Source organism: Necator americanus, chromosome V, assembly GCF_031761385.1.
Source record: "Necator americanus strain Aroian chromosome V, whole genome shotgun sequence".
Taxonomy (NCBI): domain Eukaryota; kingdom Metazoa; phylum Nematoda; class Chromadorea; order Rhabditida; family Ancylostomatidae; genus Necator; species Necator americanus.
The window spans coordinates 23,793,631-23,816,466 of record NC_087375.1 but is presented as its reverse complement, the minus strand read 5'-3'; the positions used below and the strand labels follow the sequence as shown (position 1 = coordinate 23,816,466).

The window sequence follows — 22,836 nt, the reverse complement described above, 5'->3', positions numbered from 1 at the left end:
ACACACACACACACACACACACACACACACACACACAACGAAGCTCGTTATTATATATCATGATGTTGAATGATTTTAGTCTTCTTGCTAAAAGTGTCAGTAATACTTACTACTAGAATTTTCAAACTTGACTTTGTTATACATCTATGTTTCTTCTATACTGTTACGACGTACAAGGGTTTCTGGTCCTCTTTTCGAAAACTTTACATAAAATGGTGCGATGAGATCAAATGTCATGAACGTCATCATCAAACTAATAGGAATAAGGATTCTAAACAATCCTTATCTTGAAGGATAAGGACTACGTAAACAGATAACTTCTACTAAGATGTTTCTCCGCATCTCTGATATTTGTGAAGAAATCATCAGACGAGCATGATGAGGTAACGTGTACAGGACTGGACATACGGAAGAGTACGCCTCGATGGAATCTCGCATAGACAACCCGCTTCACTTCATTTCACTGCTCACGCCCAGGGACCTCGCTCCTATTCTAACGCTAGCACGCTCATCTAGCGTCGTGGAACCCATTCTACTTTCCTAGTCTACCTCCTAGTGCCGAAATATCGACATGACCCGTGGATTACGTTCCACTACATTCTGTAGATCTAGGTGGTGTGGCTCCATCGGACCCACACCACCTAATTCTACAGCTTTCTGGCGCGGACGTGCAATCTGAACGCTAGAAAGCGGAAAGATCAAGTGGGACCCGTCTCGCCACATCCTTTTGCTTTTTTGCACTGAAACATTTATGTGACAATGATGGATACATCCCATTCCATCTTACTATTCTTCAGCGTATCCTCACAGACGATACTGTGGAATTCGTCCTAATACACTTTTCTGCTAGTAGACAGAAGGATGGAACAGAATGCGTCCCACGGTTATACTCTAGGACCAAGAAGCGGAATGATGGAGCGGAACGGGCCCCAAGTGGTCAGCTTCTGCACTTGCGCATACTATTCTCAAAAAAATCAGACGTATCTGTGGTTTTGTTGCGTTCAAAGGAGTTTGAACACACAGTCGGAGATCAAAGAATGCGTGACCTGCCTGTTCATGGTAAGCGAGGCTGCCTAGCGCTTCACCTCAAGTCGGACGTAAAGTTTATGTTGAACTTCGCTTCGATATCCCCCGTACCCATCACACATTTTAACTTTCCAGCATTCGAAAAACAGGAATATTTTCAAAAACACCTGTTTTGACCGGCACCGTTTCTATAAGATGTAAAATCAGAGCTCGTAGCCAATGTTGATGACAACAATTACACCTTTATTTTTCATTGCGAAGAAGAGCGAAAACCTGGCACAGCCTCGGATCTGGTCTTATATCGGCTAACTTTCTTTGGGATAGGACTTAGTCCGTTTACGTAGCGGGTAATGTTAAATCCTATTGCAGTCAGGATGAATCTCAGACCTGTAGGAATTCTCATAGACATGCGAACCCTCAATTACCTGCGTTAACAAAATGTTCACAAGAAAGTCATCGAAGAAACTTCTGGAACTATCAAAAAAAAAACTGGCAACGTAGATGCGATTCGCGCTTGCTTGTAGTCTCGCAATCATACCCGTCATAAAGGGGTTATGGCAAAGTTATACTATATCGCTGCAGCAGCACTACAGTCAAAAATGAAGTCACTTGTTCAAGAAAAATGAAGCATGTACACTGACAGAATATTCTTCTTGAATTTTCGTTTCGTGAAAGACATGGCACTTTTCGAGAAGGACTTCGCCACAAATTGAAGGCAATTTCAGTTCTCCTGAAAGTGTGAAACAAGTTTCTGCCAAGCGAAGACTGGTTGATCAGATTATGGGATGAACAAAAAATGAATGCAGTGGATGAAAATTGGAGTAAATCGCGAGAGCCAATAAGTGCGAGTAATAATGCCAAACCTGAAGGAAGACTACGAAAAAAAAGTAGGTTGCTCTTTTTTGCAGCGCGGACGGACTGGAGTCTAAGAAGACGTGACTAAAGAGTCTGCAAATGTCACCTAGGGCTCATCCAGGGTGATAATGTTGAAGAAAAAGACGAATGAAGACGATGTTTTGAACTCCTATGGTCGGTAAAGATGTATTATCTGGGTGATATCAAAGGCATCACCCTACGAATCTGGGATGGTACGGGTTTCAGGCGGGTAATGCCTATACGGGGACCTGAATTGGGGGAGAGGGTGATTCCGTTCATTTCTCACTGTATCAGTGTAAACGGACGACCCCGGAACGTTATTTCTTACGAAGGCGTCTGTGCGATGCTCAATCCTTGCAACCCACCCCCCTTGCAACTCGCCCAAATGGGTTTTCGACGAAATATCAGGGAGAGATGAATGGAATCACAATCTTCCCCACAATCTACGACCCCGTAAAACCATTACCAGAACCATTACCTACCAGTACCTAAAACCCGTACCTCCGCAGATTCGTATAGTGATGCCTTTAAAGATCCTTTAAAGATATTGGGTCTCAAAGTGTAGAAGAATAATAGGAATAATGTTTTGTGATAGTGTCCCTGCGAGGTTTTAGATGGAACCTTTATTTGCCTGACGTTTCGGCTTTTTCGCCGTCTTCAGATGCCTAAATAGAGGATGACTGGAGCAATGCTACGTTTATCCCGTCAAGTGCCACACTACCCTGGGTCAGTGTTTCGATAATCGTTCAGGGTGAAAACAGAAACCCATCTACATTGAAAATAGTCTTACGTGTTGCTCCACCGGATCTTGCGCGGCTGGTAGCACGCAGTTTTCACTAAGTGTACCAGCGAACGAGTATTGTTGCGTGTAGAACACCAGCGACGATATAGATGATTTGATCTACACACAGAATATCAGGCGGTTATAGGTCAGAGCGCTACAAGTGGCAAGAACTCATTCGTAATCGACAAGCATTCATTCCTATTATTTATTGAAGGGTTTCTTTTAAGAATCCAAAACGCCTCCAACGTCTTTCTTGCCGATTTCGTGAGCCAGTATAACGCATTTCACATCGCAATCGTTTCCGTTGTGGGCCTTATGTCTCTGCCTCCCTAGTGGTGCTATCAAACTTTTTTGTCGTTTTCCTGCCATGTGTTCATTAACCCTAACTCCAACATTCCTGCCGGTCTATCCAAAGGAAGTTGCATTGCACATCAAGCACTCAATCTCATACATTATCCCCCATTTGTGTGCAGTCGCCTGTTTTTCCGTAAGGACAAATAACACATCTTTCACAGATGCAGTATCAATCATATAGTCTGTTTCTAACAAGCTGCCTTTTGATGTTTGCATTTGGGATGTTTACTAAGATCACGTCATCTTGTAATTGTGCTTGGATATTGCGCCGAACAGCTGCACATCAAAAGCCAGCTTGTTAGAAACAGACTCTGTGAAAAATGTGTTATTTGTCCTTACGGAAAAACAGGCGACTGCGCACAAATGGGGGATAATATGTGAGACTGAGTGCTTGATGTGCAATGCAACTTACATTGAGGAGACCGGTAGGAATGTTGGAGTGAGGATTAATGAACACATGGCAGGAAAACGACAAAAAAGTTTGATAACACCACTAAGAAGGCAGAGACATAAGACCCACAACGGAAACTATTACGATGTGAAATTCGTTATACTGGCTCACGAAATCGGCAAGGAAGACGTTGGAGGCGTTTTGGATTCTTAAAAGAAACCCTTCAATAAATAATAGGAATGAATGCTTGTCGATTACGAATGAGTTCTTGCCACTTGTAGCGCTCTGACCTATAACCGCCTGATATTCTGTGTGTAGATCAAATCATCTATATCGTCGCTGGTGTTCTACACGCAACAATACTCGTTCGCTGGTACACTTAGTGAAAACTGCGTGCTACCAGCCGCGCAAGATCCGGTGGAGCAACACGTAAGAGTATTTTCAATGTAGATGGGTTTCTGTTTTCACCTTGAACGATTATCGAAACACTGACCCAGGGTAGTGTGGCACTTGACGGGATAAACGTAGCATTGCTCCAGTCATCCTCTATTTAGGCATCTGAAGACGGCGAAAAAGCCGAAACGTCAGGCAAATAAAGGTTCCATCTAAAAACCTCGCAGGGACACTATCACAAAACGTAGACAGAATATGCCGAGGTTTCAAGACAAGAGAACATTCGAACTAATAGGAATAATAATAATAATAATAATAATAATAATAATAATAATAATAATAATAATAATAATAATAATAATAATAATAATAATGGTAATAATAATAATAATAATAATAATAATAAACGGTGTTCTTCACCTGAGTCCTCAACTCAACAATAACAAACGAGGTTTCCTTTTCAAATCATCCCGTTTAAGTGATTAGCGTCTGAATGTTTGCGCAGAAACAATCAGGATTTGTCCAAAGAAATAGTTTCCAAAAACACCAAATAATAGCTTGAAACGGCTGAGAATAAATTATTCCATACAAAAAAAAAGAACAAAAATTGACAATTCATTGCTTTTTTTAGTCAACGTCGGAATATATCAGCACTGGCGGACGGTTGCCAGCTGAAGAGCTGACGACGTTGTTGGTTCACCTTTCCTGTAATGTCATTGAAGGTTTGCGGAGCGAATCCTTCATTTCTGACCTGAAGATATACATGTATCATTCATTTTTTCCAGAACTTCTCAAAGCAGTGATAGAAGAACGTACCTTCGAGCTATGCTCACCAAACAAATTTCGGTATCGCGGTGGTAGAAAGGCTCGTGCGGTCTGAAATGAAAACTTAATGTAACACAGCAGGCTACATATTGCTGGCTAAAAGAGGTGAAAGTGAGCGACTGTGGTACGTCATTAAAAGACATGGTAGGTATCCTGTGGACTATTTGACGACGCAATTTCAAAGTAACAGTGTTCTGGATGCCAACGTGGAATGGAAGACAATTTTCTGCCATTCCTTTTTCTGTTTTAACTCTGTTCCCACCCTTTCTTTCGCTACCAGTGATTGTTTTCTCAAAAATACTCAGATAGCTAATTTCTTCACATTCTTCAGTTTTGCCGAAAGTATTTCAGCATCATGGTCACTACTATTCTATATCTTTCATATATTTGAAATTTAATGTGAATTTCCAGAACTGTTCATTTTCTTAATCATTTTATTAACTTTAAGCAAAGCAGATGCTGGATTCTCTTTTTCAATTTCTTGATATCGCTATCTTAATGTACAAATTACCATTACCCAATTTCGAGCAAATTTCCTCCCTAATTCTCGATTCTCAATCCTAAATAAATTGTTCTCTCTTTTGGTAAGGAGTAAGAGAGAAGAACAGAACGAAAATAATGCAATGAAAGAAAAATTATTTAAGAACCAAATATTTTCTTTATAATTTTGCAACGAATTAGTTACGCAACTGCACTCTACCACTAACAATTTTGACGACAAAAATAGACATGGTTGCTCCATTGTTAAACCTGGTGAAAACGGGGGTGTGGTGACTGCAATTGATTTTACACTTTAAGGAATGTTATCGCGCAGTGCATGTTATCTATTTATCGTTCGCAGTGCTTCAAAAAAGTCCCGATAAGCTAGAGCGCACCTCAAGCGTTCTCTTCACGTATCATTTCACGAACGAAAATACGTAATTACAGGAAAGAGTCGAAAAAAAGGGAGAATGTGTCAACAACTTTGATAGTATGGGAGCTAAGATTGCAGGATAAAACAACGGGATGGTAAAACTTCAAAAATACTTGAATCATCTTTGTAATACATCTGCAATCATTCCATTGTTTTGCAAAGGTCCACTATCCTTCTAGTTCACAAAACTCGGAAGGAATTTCCATTGAGCAGTGATGATCGATAAAGCCTTGCAGCAAATAGTAGTGGTTTCTCGTTAGTTTATTCCTATTATTTTTTCTTTCGTTGGCATTTTTGTTTTTATTTTCTCTACGTGAAATGAGAGTTTTGTGAATTCTGTTCTCATGGGTTCATCGATCTAACCTAAGATGGATTTTGCTCTGAGGTTGTCATGAAAATATCTTCTTGAAAACAGGTGGGAAAACTGCGTTACTGTTCTTATTAAAAAGTGAGCACGAAGTGAATATTTTTCATTGTTTGCATGCCAAAAACTAGGAGCAATGGTACCGTTTTTCAAAAGAAAAGCCTGACATGGAAATGTTACTTAGCGTTACCATACTCACACGTTCTTCGACAAATGTTGGCATAACTTCTGCTTGTACATTCCTGAATTGTCTCAACCAGTGGGGATGACACTGAAAACATTGTGCTGATCTCAAAATCTCTTGTCACTTTAACTGAGCCAACTGAGAACGAGCTTAATATAACTGTTGTAGTTTTATATGTGCTTTCTTTGGAGTCACAGGTCGTAAAGGATTAGAAACGATTTCCTTTCACATTTCCACGCTTTTCAACTCTCCCTATACGGTCTACAGTAGCACATTTTTCTACCTTCCTTGCTTCCTGAGAAAGAGATAATTTTCCCCAAAATTTTCATCCAAGATTTTTGTTATTTCAAACATTTTTGCCTTCAAAGCTAACGTTTTGTCTAGAAAAAAAGACACTTCTCTCCTCTCTCCTCTATGTTGTACGCAAGCACATCTGAAATTTGATTCACTAAATTCACATTTGATTTAGAAAAAATTGTATTCTTAGCTGAGAAACACTAGAGTTTGCGATTACTTTTATTCCCATCTTCTCAGTACCACTAAGTAATTCTTGCGGTCGATATTTCTGGAAGAGAATTCAAAACCGAATTGGGTGGCCAGAGGTTCTATGCAGGTGTTCTCTCTAGCTAAAATGTTTCGTTGCTTACATGAAGCTGTGAAAGTGAGAAGGAAAATATTTCTAAAGAAGGGAAGGAGGAACAAGAGGGAGAAAATTCAACAACGAAGCAGACTGTGTGAAGTAAAACGCTTGAAGGAGTACGGCTATCGCTACAGCTCGAGCCTTCTTTATTCGATGAGGAAAAGACGTTAACAAAATTTGCCATACACATATCTGCGATGTCACCGCGTTTACTGGTAATCAACTCATATCAGATAAAGGAGGGCTCACCTGAGTAAGAACAACGGTCGTCATCATGATGAAAAAGGTTAGAGATGAGTGCATCTGGAAACAGCTGAATAACCTTAAAACAAATTCTTAGGACACTCATAATTGATACGTCGTGAGCCATAAATCGTAACATTGAAAGTAACATCACACACATAACTAGTAGAGGATAAATCTGAAATTCAACCGCAAGCTCTGAAAAGTCCGGGAGCAGGGATTGAACGGAAAATAGATGATAGTGAACGAGTTCTGAATATGCTCCACCCTAGATGAACGAGCTCACGGACTCCGCAATTTCAAAGCGGCGTGCAAAGAGCAGGAAGGAAGGAAACAAGCAATAATATATTCATTTCGCAGAAATTTTCAATGTTAGGTTTTCTTTTTTAGTATATAGCCAGACATAGTTTGCGAGTACTACAACGAACAGCCAAATCAGTTCCAGAAACTAGATGGCAATCTATCTACCTTTTGTTTTTCTGATGAAGTCGCATAAAGACGACAAATAAGGCAATTACACGATAGACAGATCATTTATTCCAAGAATAATAGCGGTTTTCATGGACTCTCTCTTAAAGAGACAAACACATAGTTGGTCTCCAGGTAAATTGAGGCCAGTGATCTCTGAATTCGAATAGGATGTCTCGCTTTTTTTGTGATGTGAACTCCGGCGGATGTGTTGTACTGCAAAGAAGAATAAAAAATCAAATTTTCTCCTAACGATGCCTTCAATGTAAAACTACGTCTTTGTCAAACGAAGCTTCCACTCGTCTAAACACCTCTTTGCTAAATTTCTGTTGCGATTTTAATGGAATAGTCCTATGGCCACATACACCCTCAACGTCGTAAGAAACGGCGTGTGAACCGCTTTGGTTATTCTATTATTTGCTAAAACGCCTCTCTATGTACAGAATCCGGTCCCCTCAGCACACTATTCATTAATTTCACTTGACTGAGCTGGTGAGAAGACGTCATTGGTCTTCGACTGCTCGCACTCAGAAGCGGCGTGTGCACGAGGGTGGCGCGTAGCAAATGAAATCGCCGTAGAAAAACAACATCTTCCACGCTGTTTTCTTCGACGATCATGGAGAGATGAGTGGAACCGCCGCGAATCCTGCAATCTGCAACCCTAACTCTAGATTTTCCCACCGAGTCCTTCACCACGTCCGATTCCTAGTATGCTTCCTTTCAAAAAAGACCCACTGCTCGCAAAATAAGAGGTGGTCTTACAGGAATATTATTCTCAAGCTGGATTTTTTCGGAGAAGTGGCTTTCAGTGGCTAGAAAGTTAAAATTACAAATATGAGGAATAAACGTGAGTTGCTTAAGAGAGAAAAAAGGGCAAATTTTGATTCCATTTGGAAATGTGACTTCCTTGACTACAAGACGATATCAGCGGTGGTAAACGACTTCACTAACTATTTTTATTAGATACAATGCAAGTTACACATTTACAATACAAGTTTGACTAAAAACGCTATAAATACTAAAACTGGAAGGACGTGTATAGCACAGGTAGTTTTGTGCGGTAGGATGGTCCACGGCCGGAAACACAGGCGAGGATTTCATCCCTCCGGAGTCGATAAATTGGTGGCAGACTTTTTTGGGAGTATAAAAACATTGATTTAATTCACAGACTTGCAACCGCAAGTCATTGTGTAAATCTCATGAGCATTCATAAGAATAAATTGAAGTGGAACTCTTCCAAGCAACCCAAAAGAACTGATTAATGCCTCTACTAGCGGTACCCCTACTGAATGACCTGAAAAAGCTGCGGAACTAAAAACACAGAATGGAAAACGCTAGAAACTGAACACGTGTGTTCAAATAACTTTTAATACAGCTTCCTTCTTCTTATGTTACTCTCAGAAGTCCAAAAAAAATTACGTAGAAGAGCTTCATGAACGTAAGAAAATATATGAGGTGAACAGCACTATATATTTACAAAACTTTTTTTTTACTAATGAAGTGATCACATCGAATTATTGTTATTATTGCATTCAGTAAACCTTTATTGTGTTTCACAAATATTTCTACACCTAGAACAACCGGTCAGAAGATTTGGCACAACCGCATTAGAATATTTTACAAACAGCGCACTGAAGAACAGACGCATGCGTGGGCATTACATCCTGAAAGTCTAAGGAGTTGAAATCTTGAAGTGGAGCAGCAATAAAACAATTAACAACCAGGCGCCTAATCAATGGTTTTCGCTAAAATTTAATGTTCTTCCTATTATCTCACAGTATTTCTACTGCTCATTTTTTCAGCAATGTAAGAAAGGATCTGATCCAAAAGGTGACCGCGAGTTTATCAGCATCATGTAATTGATGACATGGTAAAGAATTCCCTGAATGAATTTGTTTCCTGATGTGGAGAGGCGTTGCCTGATTCCTTGAAGATGCTCCATGGAGAAGAACTCAAAGAAGCGAATCTGGTTATATCTACATAATTTGGAGTCGACGTCCACAGCATCGCCTCATTTGTTCACTTTCGGACGCTTTTGTCAAGAATAGCCGGCTTCCTCTTGCGACTGATTAGATGAATGCCTGATTTAAAGCGGCTTACAATTGACTTCGGCACTTGCTGAACACGGTCCAATGGTTTTGAAATTTTCGCAAACAAGGAGAGTTAGCTTAGACTTTCCATACTCAGCAACACTTTGACTCTCAACATGTAGTGGTTTTGGGGGTTGAAATCTGTTTCAAACGCTGCCTACATTGATTCCAATATGAGTTCACCTCAATGAATAAGTAATAATTAATTTCGTTCTTGTTCGGCAGTTGAATTGCTCTGAATTCCTTCTATTTATCCTTTCGTCATACTCATTCGTCACAAGAACCCCATGTTTTAGAAATCTTATGACGAATTACGAATATTATTCCGGGGATGGAAATTATATAGTGCCAGAATGAAAGAAAAACATTTTCCACACATTTTCTTTTGCTGGAGTTCGATGGAGAAATAAAAGTAGAAGAAGTCATCAGAAGCACTTATCGTGTTGTGGACAAGGAGCCATCATCAATAAAACTTACTAACTACCTAAATAAAAAGCCTACTCGAAGATGGAAGTGCTCACTGAAAACGTTCTGAAAAACGTCTAATTTTGATTAAAATATTGGGTGCGTTAACCACGATGATCTTCGTCAATATTAGCCAGTGCGATCCTTTGATGCTGTCAAAATATTGGGAGTAGAATATTTTTTTATATATAAAAGTAAAGCCGATAATCATACACCAGACCTATGCTTAATAATCTTTTTCACCTAACATCCCTCTAATAAAGGAGTATCTGATCCTTCACCAAACAGCAGGTTATGATTTCAGACCTGATTACCACACAAATAATTGGTGTTTTTCTTCTTCAAAATACTTCTTTGCAAAAACCCGTTTTCAGTAAAATGTTGAGTAAAATAGGTTTTTGTTATTATTTATGTCTTTTTTTTGGAAAGAAAATAAACATCGCATTCCTGTGTTTTCCATTTCATTTCCACTTCTACCTGGAAATTCTAAGATTTCTCCATTATATTTATATGAATTCAATTCGCAGGTCATTCACAAATGAGCAATAAGAGCTTGTTTCTCATCGAAAGGATTCCACATCAGAGGAATCGTAGAGTTTAGCAACATGGTACATGGTTAGTGGTACAAATAAGCAACATGGTTAGTGGTACAAATAAGTTTTGAGGGTTTTTTTAAAGATGACGTAACTAGCAGTATGTCGCATTGGACCATATATTCATGTTAAAGGCATCACCCCACAAATCTGAGGTGGTGTAGATTTCAGGTGGAGTATTCGTATACGGTATGGGAGACTACGGAGATGGAGGTGATTCCGTCCATTTCTTGCTAATTGCCGTAAAAAACGGCCCGGAAGATGCGGCGCCGCACAAGACTTGCGCGCTCCAATCGAACCTCTTGTACAAAATGGTGTGCCAAAACGAATGAAGCCGTATCTTCCGGGCCGTTTTTTACGGCAATTAGCAAGAAATGGACGGAACCACCCCCCTCTCCGTAGTCTCCCTTCCTGTATACGAATACTCCACCTGAAATCTGCACCACCTCAGATTCGTGGGGTGAGGCCTTTAAGGCGGCATCATTTCTCTCTAAAAATCAGTACATCTCATTTCACTCTCTCTGAGCTGTAAATATCTACTGTGTTTGTATTCTATTGTTTCCACCTTTGTGCCAACAAAGCACAATTTACGAGAAACGCTGCTTTTTTATTTTCGTTTGAGGAAAATGCAGATGACGAACGTCGATTGTTGTGTGAAAAAAGTAGGGAACATGTGAATAGTGATTCTGGGGTTCTGAAACTGGCGATTAAGATCCCAGCGACGAGAAACGCGAAGAGAGGCCTGTAAAGCGTAAAAAGCTTCAGGCGTTACTAGACTAAGATCCATGCTAAACTCAAGAAAATCTCGCTGATGCCGTGGAAGTGACTCAACAAGCAATTTCAATACTTCTCAAGACCATGGATATAGTGTAAAAACAGGAAAGTTCGGTTCTGTATGAACTCAAGCCAAGAGACGTCGAACGCTGCTTTTCACCTGCGAACAACTGCTCAGAAGGCAAAATCGGAAGGCTTTTTTGTATCGAATCATGACTGGGTACGCAAAATGGATTCCCTGAAATTCTCTTGAAAAACTCAAAGTGCAGGAAAACCGGTAAGACCAGCTCGGAGTGATCTGCTATGAGCTACACCAACCTAACGAAATCATCACTGGCGAGCATTACCAACTACACTTCATGCAACTGAGCCGAGCGCTAAAGTTCAAGCGCCCAAGATGCTAAAAGATATGACAAAGCGATCTTTCAGAACGACAACGCTCAACCATATGTTGCAAAAATCGTCAAGGAAAATTTGGAAGCATTCAATAGGATGTCTATACAACGCGGCATCCACCAGACATTGCTCCTTCCGACTACCACTTGTTCCGGTCGATTACTAATAGCCTGGCCGGACTGCACTTCACTTCTTACGAAGAAGCCAGAAATTAGATCGATATTTGGTTCACCTTAAAAGACGGATTATTTTTTTTTCAAAGAGGAAGAAAAGTCGTAGCTAACGATGGACAATACTTTGAATAAAATATATTGCACCAGTTTCCCTGAATAAAAATTCAAAGTTACAAAAAAAAACCTCAAAACTTATTAGCACCCCCAATTTGTTACCGATTCTAGTATAAATCAAAAGTCAGCTGCTTTCCGAATTCCAGAAACGAATGATTAACGATTGATTAATCATAAGATAACCATTCTTTTCCATACCACAAGTAGAAAGCGTAGCATTTACAGTCAAACACCATAAATACCCTAATAACCGGCGACTGGGAACACAACATTTACTCCTATAAATTTAATCACTTCGAATGGGTCATAACAGAGAATCAAAAGGAAAAGGGAAAAGAACTGAAGCACTCGACCAGGAAAGTCTCATGGATACTTCACGTTGTAGTTCGAATGTTCTTTTGTCTCGAAACCTCGGCATATTCTGTCTGTGTTTTGTTATAGTGTGCCTTTTTTAGATGGAACTTTTGTTTGCCTGACGTTTCGGCTTTTTCGCCGTCTTCAGAGGCCTAAATAGAGGATGACTGGAGATTTCAATGTAGATGGGTTTCTGTTTTCACTACCCTGAACGACTATCGAAAGACTGACCCAGGGTAGTGTGGCACTTGACGGAATAAACGTAGCATTGCTTCAGTCAACCTCTATTTAGGCCTCTGAAGACGGCGAAAAAGCCGAAACGTCAGGCAAATAAAAGTTCCATCTAAAAACCTCACAGGCACACTGTAACAAAACACAGTCTAATGAATACATTGATTTTTAAACAATGCAGTTCCTTAGGATAATAGTCATCGCAGCGATATGAGTTCATAGCCTTCTTGGAGATGGTTTGCTACAGAAGCCTTCCGTACAATGATAAAGGATAGATGAGACAATGCGCGATCAATCCCTGTGCGCCTTTGACTTCACTTCAGAATCGTTTGAAGTTTATGAACGCGTAACTTATCTATACAAAACTTGCCGCGATTAGCCGATGTATCAGCTTGAGGCTTTTGTACTATTGAACACTTTCGGCACCAATTCATCGACCGGGGAGATCAAAGGGTTGGTTGCCGCTAATGCGATTTCGAACAATCGATCGTGCAGTCACAGACAAACTTCTTACCGAACGCGCTACAACCACCTGTGTGCAATCAAACTGATTGAAATTGACCAATTTCATCTTCATGCATCTTCATTACCCCTGAATCCTCGCCCGATCAACATACATGAAAAGAGACTTTTTATTGAAGGAAGACCATTCACGGTGCACTTGCAAATTTTCAACCAGTGTCCGCCAAATCGTGGAATTTTAGCAGCGAGCGCAATGCACTGGAAACGTGTAGCAGTAGATTAAACAGAATGCGTTTCACATTTAACAATGCATCACCAAACAAGATTGCGTGTTCGCTTCAGAAATGCTCGTATCCGTTATGCTGTTTTAAGACTTCTTTTTAAGGTTTTACGTCAAAACACAGAGTGCATGCTTGCCAGAAGTTAGAGAAAAAAAGGCAGAAATGGATCCAGAAGAGACTCTGCTTGTCCAAAGTATATGTTCGTCTAAAAGGCGCTTTGAAAGTATAACTAGCGACTCCGAAATGATTGTTGGTGCTCAAAAGTTCCGTATAACAGGAGGTTGAAAAGTGCACACACAGAGACGGACGGAATGTGGGAGGATGTGAGTTGAAATGTCAGTTAAAGTAGAAGTGAATTCAAAAATAACGCCAATACTTGCTAACAAACATTCCACAAAGCTCTATTTTAATTGGCATCTCCCTTTTTGTGATTAAAGGCATCATCCCACGAATCTGAAGTGGTACGGATTTCAGGTGGAGTATTCGTATAAGGGATCTTAGATTATAGAGAGAGGTGTGATTACGTCCATTCCTTCCTAATTGCCGCAAAAAACGGCCCGGAAGATACGGCGCCGCAAAGGGCTGGCGCGCTCCAATCGAGCTCCTGTAGAAAATAGTACGCCGGAACGTCCGAACCCGTATCTTCCGAGGCGTTTTCTATGGCAGTTAGGAAGAAATGAAAGGAATCACCCTCCTGCTCATAATCTACGACCCTGTATACGAATACTCCACCGGAAATCCGTACCACTCCAGATTCGTGGGGTGAGGCCTTTAACAATTTCAATGAAGAAATTATTGTTTCCTAGGGAATGTTTGGTAAATCCTACTCATTGGTCAAGAAACAGTTTCTTTCAACAAACAATTCTTTATAAATTTCTTTGTGTCAAAAGGAGGTTTGAAAGGGTGGGTTCCTCGACACATTACCTGAAGGCTGTAAATAAAGCATATTCGGGTTTTGAAGGATCGATTGGAATGGCACTGTGTGGACCAACAGTCCTTTGAAATTGAGGTAAGGTTTTTAGGATTTTTTCCAACTTACTCAATGAACACAACAATTTGTTCATTTCTCGCAGAAGCATTGAACAGTTGGTAAAACATCAGGTGAAATTTCCCAAAAAATATAATAGAAAGTAAGTATCGTTGGTAGGAAATCAGCATAACATTCAAACTAAGGCAACATAAATCGTCGACATTAACTCCCGATAAGACTTGCTGAGAGAAGAATTAGGTTGTGAACAGAAAATATAGAACAGCGTTAACATTGATTCTGGACGATACATTACGCCAAAGATGCGGCGAATAAGGCGAATAAGGAAATAAAGATTTCTCATTTGATGAGTTGCAGGGGAACTCTTGAAGTGTTTTGTGACCTCACTAGGCCTCGTCAAAAATCACAAAAAGACAAAATCGGCAGGATCAAGCATCCTAATATTGCAGGAGGAACTTAAGATCATCGCAATCATGACTTGCTTACTCGGTGGGCCGGTGTTACCGCCTGTCGCGCTTACCCGCATCTTCGCTGGGGCGTGTCGTCCTCGAACGCGGCTCTGCACAACTTTGTCGATTTACAGCGAGAGCTCACCGAAAATCCGCCCACTCACTGTTTCACAGTTTAGGAGAAGCGATGTCTCGTTTTAACCGCCTATCGACACCGGCGGCCGAGCACAATCACATCGATAATGCCCTTACCGTAATAGAATAGAGTTGTTACCGAAGATTATATGACGTGTTTGGGTTGGGCTTTGGCAGTGTGCTGAGCAAAACAGCAACACCCTGCTACAACATCTAAATAGGTTCCACCATATAACTGTGCTAGTTCTATAGCTGCTAATTGTCCTCAGCGTATATTCAAATGCCTTAGTAGCATTTTGCATTGAGTATAACCAGGACCACCACGGGCAGATAGCAATCAGATTCGTATAGGCGGCCTCATCATAACTATGAGCGGCGAAGTAATCGGGAAAACAATAAGCGAAGAGTAGTGCTCTTGAACGACGGCGACCTTATTGTACACCTGCGAGCACAATGCGAGCAAGCTCCATCGTAAATACTAAAGGAATTGTACTCCGAAGCAGCTGACCTATACGGTCTAAAACTTAGAAGATTCATACAATCTTAGCAACTATGACTGTTTATACGGATTTAGGCCTCAGAACATGAGTAAGAAGTAAAGTAGCTTCATATTGTGAATGATATATTTTGAATCGAGAAAAAAGTATTGAGTAATGCATTCCTTTAATTCGAACACTCATATTTTTATTACAGTGAAATCTGAATCAAGGATATAGTTCCATTATAGTCTATAACATGTATCCATTCGGCAGCTTTCCGATATTCTTGGTCTAGAGCTGCAGTGGCTGTGAGTCAAAGAAGAGACTGACACTTGAGCTTTCACCTCTAACTGATCTTTGAATTTCTTTTTGCATTGGAACAGTGGTCGGACACAGAAGTATGAGAAATGAGCAGCCGAGGGTAGCACTCCCCATCCGTGTTCGGCAATCTTCTCCACTTCGGCGGGTTAGCCTCCTATGACCTGACAAACGTCGTGAAGTAAACAGAGTATCTACTGTGAATCCGGCAGAAAGCTAAGCATTCTCTGGGAACCAAACCATTAATAAAACAAAATCTTTGTCTGATGTAGATCACCTTTGAGCTCTTTTCGAAGAGATTCGCCGCTGAGCAGCTGCTGACGGAGTCGCATATGGATGCAGTACAGGATCCAACTTTCGTCCGCGGTAGGGACATGATTGAGATATCTTTGTGTAGGTGGATATGCAAAGATAAACAGGCACAAATAATCCAGGTGGCACCCTACCGAGAAAACCTTACGGTAGCCAAGAGGTCGTGAAAATGGAAGACAATAGATTTTTTTTTTGGTTGCACGTGTTTCGTCGCTAGTTCACGAGTAGTGGCACTGAGTTTCGCTTCCAACGGATCGCGCAGACTTTCGCTGCCCAAGGCGGTCCACAACAACATTGATCCCGGACGATGTTTCTTCTGACCGGAAGCGCTGTCCCAACGATGAACCGAGTGTTGGGAGACGATCCTCTCATTGCGCGTATGTTAGCGTAAGCGATGAGCTATGCCCTGTGGGTTCTTAGAATGTACGATAGCTCAGTTGAAGACACGATTGCTTACAGTGATAGACGCTCGCTCATGCACCCGTCGACGTAAAGCTTTGAGAACCTTCTATGATATTTTAAGATGGAATTTTTCTAATTGAGTATTTAGGAGCATTTTAATTAAGAACAAGTTTTATTCAAGACTTTCTTCAATCAAGTGCTTTTACGTTCCTGTTTTCTTACTTCGATAACAGGCAACGGTATATCGGAAACTGGAAGTTATCCAAACAACACCTGAAAGTTAGTTTAACACGAAATTGTCGATGTTGGGATCTATCAGATAGATAGGCATAAGAATATAGTTCGCAAGTTATTATGATTACTATTTTCGCATCGTAAGGGGGATGAAAATGTGTCGTTAGGGAGATGAAACACAAGACTCGTCCAAAACCCTTTTCCCGTTTCCAGAGTGAACTAAGCACCATCGCGCTCAGGCTCGGGAACTATACATCTGCTCCTCCCTAGTCCTGGAAAGAGCCCGCCATCGTCAATTTTGTGATGATTTTGTGACCCTGTGTTTGAGGGTGAGCAGACAGGCGTACTGCTATAGCGAGAACTTGTCGATGCTATTTTTCTCCTAGAGATTCTCGTCATGTTAGCACAAAACCAAACTGTGAGGCCGATTTACGAGATTTCCATTGATCAAGAGCTTCGTTCAATGATCCATTCTTCTACCGAAACTTTGTACTAAAATTGATCTTCTTTCGACATGAGAACCAGAACACTACAATTGCATCAGCAACTAATGCTTCATCGGAATTTTTCAATATTGAAAAAAATAACAGAAGATGAAGATACTTGAATAAGCAGTATTATCTGTGTTTGAACAACAGCAGTATTTCAAAAAATGTCTTTGCAAACAGATGCTTCTCAGCCGCTTTTTTTAGTTCATTATTTACATCATTGTATCACAATAGTAGCCAGCGACAATTTTAGAGTGGGTTACAAGCATCATTTTGCAATGAAATTTTAAAACAGCCACATAGAAACGCAAGAGTTTCTTATTTATTGGTGAAGCATTCATTAAAATGTTAGGAGATAGTTCAAATAAACTCTTCAGGAGCAGTTAGTATGTACTGAGAAAGATGACTTTTGAAGACCACGGGGATACTTGAGGCAGGTAGGCTCAAGGTTAACTTCCTCAGAACTCCGTTCCCTTTCTTTGTCATCTTGAGCACCACCGTTCTTTGAAATCTTAGCGGGCGTCAATACTTTCGCAATTTTTCTTGTCACCTCCAAGAGTCATCCACTGGCTTTTCTTTCCGTGCGAAATGCGAAGAGCACTGGATTTTCCTTCGAAGGATATCGTGGGGAGATCTGACCAACGGGTCGGCGATCTTCCAACGATGTATTTGATATCGTTTACAGCTCTCGTCCATTGGTATTTTGGACGCATCGTCACCATATCTTACTTTTCTTGGCAAATGCAGCAGTGTCTCCAATCCTCGATCGGTACCTTGCCATAGAGGATCAAATCACCCACTCTACTCGCGTGAAGCTGAATACTCCCAACATCATATTTTAGTAGAGGATTCAGTGACATTGACTGCATCTTCCTTCTGCTTGCCCAGGTTTCTGAAGCATAAGCGGAAAGTACGGTAGTATTAGAGAGGTGAATAGAAAGCCGAGAATTCTTGCCTCCTCTGCTGCATCCTACTTGCACTTATACGCTCTGTACGACTCTTATTTCTTCCCTCCCAGCTCGTTGGTCAAATCTTTCTCTCAGTATCTCTTCTTCCCAACCTAGATATAGCTAACTGGTGCATTCGTATATATTCGTTTGTTAGGCGTGAATGGGACATCAATTACCTATTCGTTTTTCAAGAACATCTTCCTTTTCAGGTTCGTCTCAATACCGATACGGGTTTCCTTGGTAAGTGGAAGCCATAGTTCGCTGCTGCCATTATTTGATGCTGTTATTAGAAGGGGCACCAACGAAACTAAGATAGTGTAAAAAAGAACGAAAATGGTAGAAACAATTCATAAATTTATGCCATTTATAAAATTTTATTCCAAAATTATTCCGTTCTAATAATTGCATGTTTTCTCGGAAATGGCACTTAGCATTCTGAGAGAGCTTGGCGAAGAATAAGAAGAATGGGCCATAATTGCCTGGGCGGAAGGGGTGCAGTCGGTAAAATTCTGCATGACTCGAAGCGATTAAGTACTAACCAAAATTTTCATCCCTCCGGGTTAGTACCTCGATACCAGGGTTGTCTGGGAAGAAAGAGACAGTTCCTTGACAAATAGGCTGCCCCACACAAACCGTTTGTGTACTCGACATTCATAAAGCCTTCGGCGATTCTGAGCTGAGGTGGAATGCGACGACGCGTCCCAGCGAGATTGATCAATGCCTTGGGTTTTAGAACGCCGTAGATAAAGAAATATCTGCATAAAAAAATTGATTGGTGATGAGCAGAAAAGATCTCGATCTAGCTAATGTAGCTTTTATGGATAGAAATAATGCATGGACGAAAATAAAGTTCAGTAGCAGTTCACTGTTCCAGCAGCAGGATGGATACTCGGAGAACGAAAAGAAAATAATCGTGAATAAATTGAACAGTTCGGAGGAATTTTCGGTGTTGTGTTCTCCGCGGTGCTAAATCAAAAACAAAGAGACCACCACAAAGAGATTGCAGTTTTGCGTTTTTGCAGTGACTTTCAAAACAACCTTTTCGAAATGTTGAAGAAGCGGTTTCAAAGTATTACATATCCTCAGTAGCTATCCTACACTTTCCAGGAAGACTGAAAGGACAAGAATGTCAACAATGTTTGCAAAAAAAAGATCTTTTATATGCTACTGAAATATTTGAGCTTTACATTATCATTTACGAATGCTTAAATCAACAAAACAAATATGGACGTTAAGCGAACCTCTCGAGGAGCAATGGAGGAACGGTTATTAGCGGTTCATCAACTCCGCTTTGGTACTTTGGTCGAAAGTGCGTACAGTAGCGAGTCTAGAACCCGCGTAAACTAGTGCCTCAACAATTTAAAGCGTAACATGTACATCTCTTATTTCTGATAGTGGCACAAAAAAGCCAAAGTGTTCTGAAGCTTACAATCTGCCACTTTTCGTTTCAGTCACCTGGAAAACTCAACTCAGTAGATGTACGGCTGAGATCTCTGGTGTTGAGGTAATATAATAAATATATTAGAATTTATTAGATCTAAACATTCCCCTTAAGTGATCATTCTGTTCTCATGGTTAAAGCGTAGTCACGTGTTACAGTGCCAGCATCAGGTCCTCCCTAGCTCTCCTATGAACGGAACAGCTGCGATGGTAACTTTTGCATCACAGTATTTACGGTTACTGCTGCACTGTTAACATTGAACAAAAGAAATATTCTTACAGTTATTTTTATGGACTTTGTATTTGGTTTCCAAATTCCCACAGTTTGGAGTTTCGGTGTTATTCCGATTAGTGAAAATGAACTTATGGGATATAAAGTAACAGTGACATTTCTCATTGGATTTGCATGCGGATAAACAGTTAAAGAGGGAAAGAGAGTGGCGAGAGAAAGATTGCATGATTTTTTTGTTTTTGTGTAAAAGATGAGATCGCTATCGAAAACTGACACAACGAATTTAGTGATTGAGAGAATTGGAATCAATGGAGTTCAACCAATAAGTGAGCGGAATAACAAAAGTAACATTCTTAAAATTGTACTACTTCTTACACTACTACTAACACTATTAAAGGATAAAGGATAAAGTGTTTGGAGTTAATCAATCCGCTTGGGATGCGCCCCCACGTTCACCTCAATTAAGAATCCTGTGAGATTTACGAACGTGTATTTGGCCTATACAATGACTTGCGGTGGCTAGCCGATGTGTCAAGTCAGTGTTTCTATCCTCCCAGACAAGTCTGGTACCAATTTATCGACCTCGGAGGGATGAAAGGCTTGGCAGCATTAGGGCGGCACTAGGGCGGAATCGAACCTCTGATCGATCGTGCAGGAAACGAACCTCTAACCGCTACACTACACCAGCTCCCATAACACTATTAACAGCAGAATATTATCGTTAGAATTACAATGATACCAGTCTGAATGTCCGGCTAAAGCCGGACATTCAGACTTTCGGTGGTTTTAGCTTCGCTCCCCTTCACTGATCAATGAAAGTTAATAGTAGTGGTGTTTTTTGTAAAATTAGATTTGCGTTTTTTTTAACAACACTTTCCTTCTCTTCTTTATATTATAAATTAAGGCGAAAGATTACGGAGCTTTCCTTCTAAACGCGTCAATTCTACATTTGGAGAATATTGGACCATCAACTACAAACTCTTTCGATGCCACATTAATGTAAATAGCAAAATAATATAGAAACAATTTGAAAGCATTACTCGAACTATGGGTATTCTTCCTGATTTCCCCCAATAGTTATCATAGAATGATGTTTTAACATAAAATGACGTGAACTGAACTACTGATAAAAATAACGTTCCACGTCAGATCACGTAAACATCTTGCTATTACTTAAGCAGACGTTTGGATGCGTGTTTCCACTTTCTGAGAACGGCATGCTACAAACCTGAGGCGAACAAAGAAGGAAATATGCACACGGAGGAGTCATGAAGGTGAAGAGCAAAGCGCCCAGTGGTCACGGCTATGAAACGGCTGCAACCATTTATCTTCTACGTCATGCACTCTGAGTTATTGCGCACCAATGGCAGGGTCCACCGACGCCGGTGGGTCCGCCGCACCCCCTTTCATAGGTATCTGGCGCCGATGGACCCGTCGCACCCCCTTCCATAGGTATCTGGCGCCGGTGGACCCGTCGCATGTCCTCATATAGGTATCTGGCGCCGGTGGACCCGTCGCACGTCCTCATATAGGTATCTGGCGCCGGTGGGTCCGCCGCACCCCCTTTCATAGGTATCTGGCGCCGATGGACCCGTCGCACCCCCTTCCATAGGTATCTGGCGCCGGTGGACCCGTCGCACGTCCTCATATAGGTATCTGGCGCCGGTGGACCCGTCGCACGTCCTCATATAGGTATCTGGCGCCGGTGGACCCGTCGCACGTCCTCATATAGGTATCTGGCGCCGGTGGACCCGTCGCACGTCCTCATATAGGTATCTGGCGCCGGTGGACCCGTCGCACCCCCCCTTTTTGAATTTCGTGACTGACAAACACACACACACACACACACACACACACACACACACACACACACACACACACACACACACACACACACACACACACACACACACACACACACACACACACACACACACACACACACTCGTGACAGAATAAGCCCGTTATTATATATCATGACAATACTATAAATAACAATATTAATACTTTCTTGTAGTGTACTTCAAATGTTTCCACAAAAAGAAAGAATATCTGCGATTGTCATCTGGGATGGGCAGCGTTGAAATACTCAGAAATTTTTAAAGAAGAAGAAAATCAATTGAAACCAAAAAAGAAAAGCCGCATTCACGACGGCGTAAAGTAATTGTTGTCGAATTTCCATATTCGTCATTTTCGTGATAACTACATTTGCATTCTTTTCATTTCCCTAGTCACTAAAATATTTTCTGCTGTAAACACAGATCGGCGCAAGTCCGTGCTGGAGCACTCGTGAACATCATTTCTAGTTTGTTCAATGCTCTTTGGTATCTTATCAGCCTGCTACGTGCCTAGCTCATGGAACAGACGTGAGTAGCGTTAAATACGGTGATTCAGTTTACATGCAATGAAATTTCATGCAAATTCAACTCAGTAATAAAATCGCAAACAACCTTTATACGTCTAAAAAAGTATTATCTTAGTAGCACTTGTTACTTCATCTAACAAAAAGACGAAGGTGGGCAAAATAATTCGAAATGTCTTTCCGGTTGAAAGAGCCTTTTCTCATTTCTTCAGATGCTGCTTACAAATTCTTTCAAGGAATAGAATAGTAGACATTGGGCTGTGAACATTGCACTAGTAGTATCTATTTACATTTCTGGCAGCCTGTAACGGTACTCGAATTCAAAAGCTTTCGGGGCAAATTCAAAGCAGACGGCGAATTAGTTCTACAACTGTTCGTAGGATGTGAGACCAGTTGCTGAGCACAATCCAACTGAAGATCCAGCAGTTGAGTTGAAGTGGGCTCCAGCTGAGGATTGTTAGCGGTGCATTGTTACAGCTTGATTCTTATTCGTTATCTTGGGCACACGCATGAGTGCTTTGGTGGAAGGTGATCGCTCGAGTGGGAGAAGTGCCAATTTTCTTCAGCTGAGCACGCTAGCTATACTTCTTGCTTATCTACATACCATTATACTTTGTAGGGAAAACTTACTGATTGGAGCAGACATAACTTCC

General features: G+C 40.9%; 1 protein-coding gene across 2 annotated transcripts; it reads right to left on the bottom strand.

Moving 5' to 3' along the window:
- Positions 1-4,059: 4,059 nt before the first annotated feature.
- On the bottom strand, positions 4,060-7,053 carry RB195_014994 (uncharacterized protein; the record flags this gene model as incomplete). 2 transcript variants are annotated; one of them, XM_064205499.1, is made up of 5 exons in its annotated part: positions 4,060-4,251; positions 4,525-4,575; positions 4,641-4,700; positions 6,126-6,197; positions 7,000-7,053. In XM_064205499.1, 5 exons carry the CDS (start codon positions 7,051-7,053, stop codon positions 4,060-4,062), a joined length of 429 nt encoding a protein of 142 aa, XP_064061379.1. The 2 variants fall into 2 exon arrangements, with proteins under 2 accessions (XP_064061379.1, XP_064061380.1); XM_064205498.1 differs by lacking the exon at positions 4,060-4,251 and having other exon boundaries at positions 4,456-4,575.
- Positions 7,054-22,836: the final 15,783 nt, after the last annotated feature.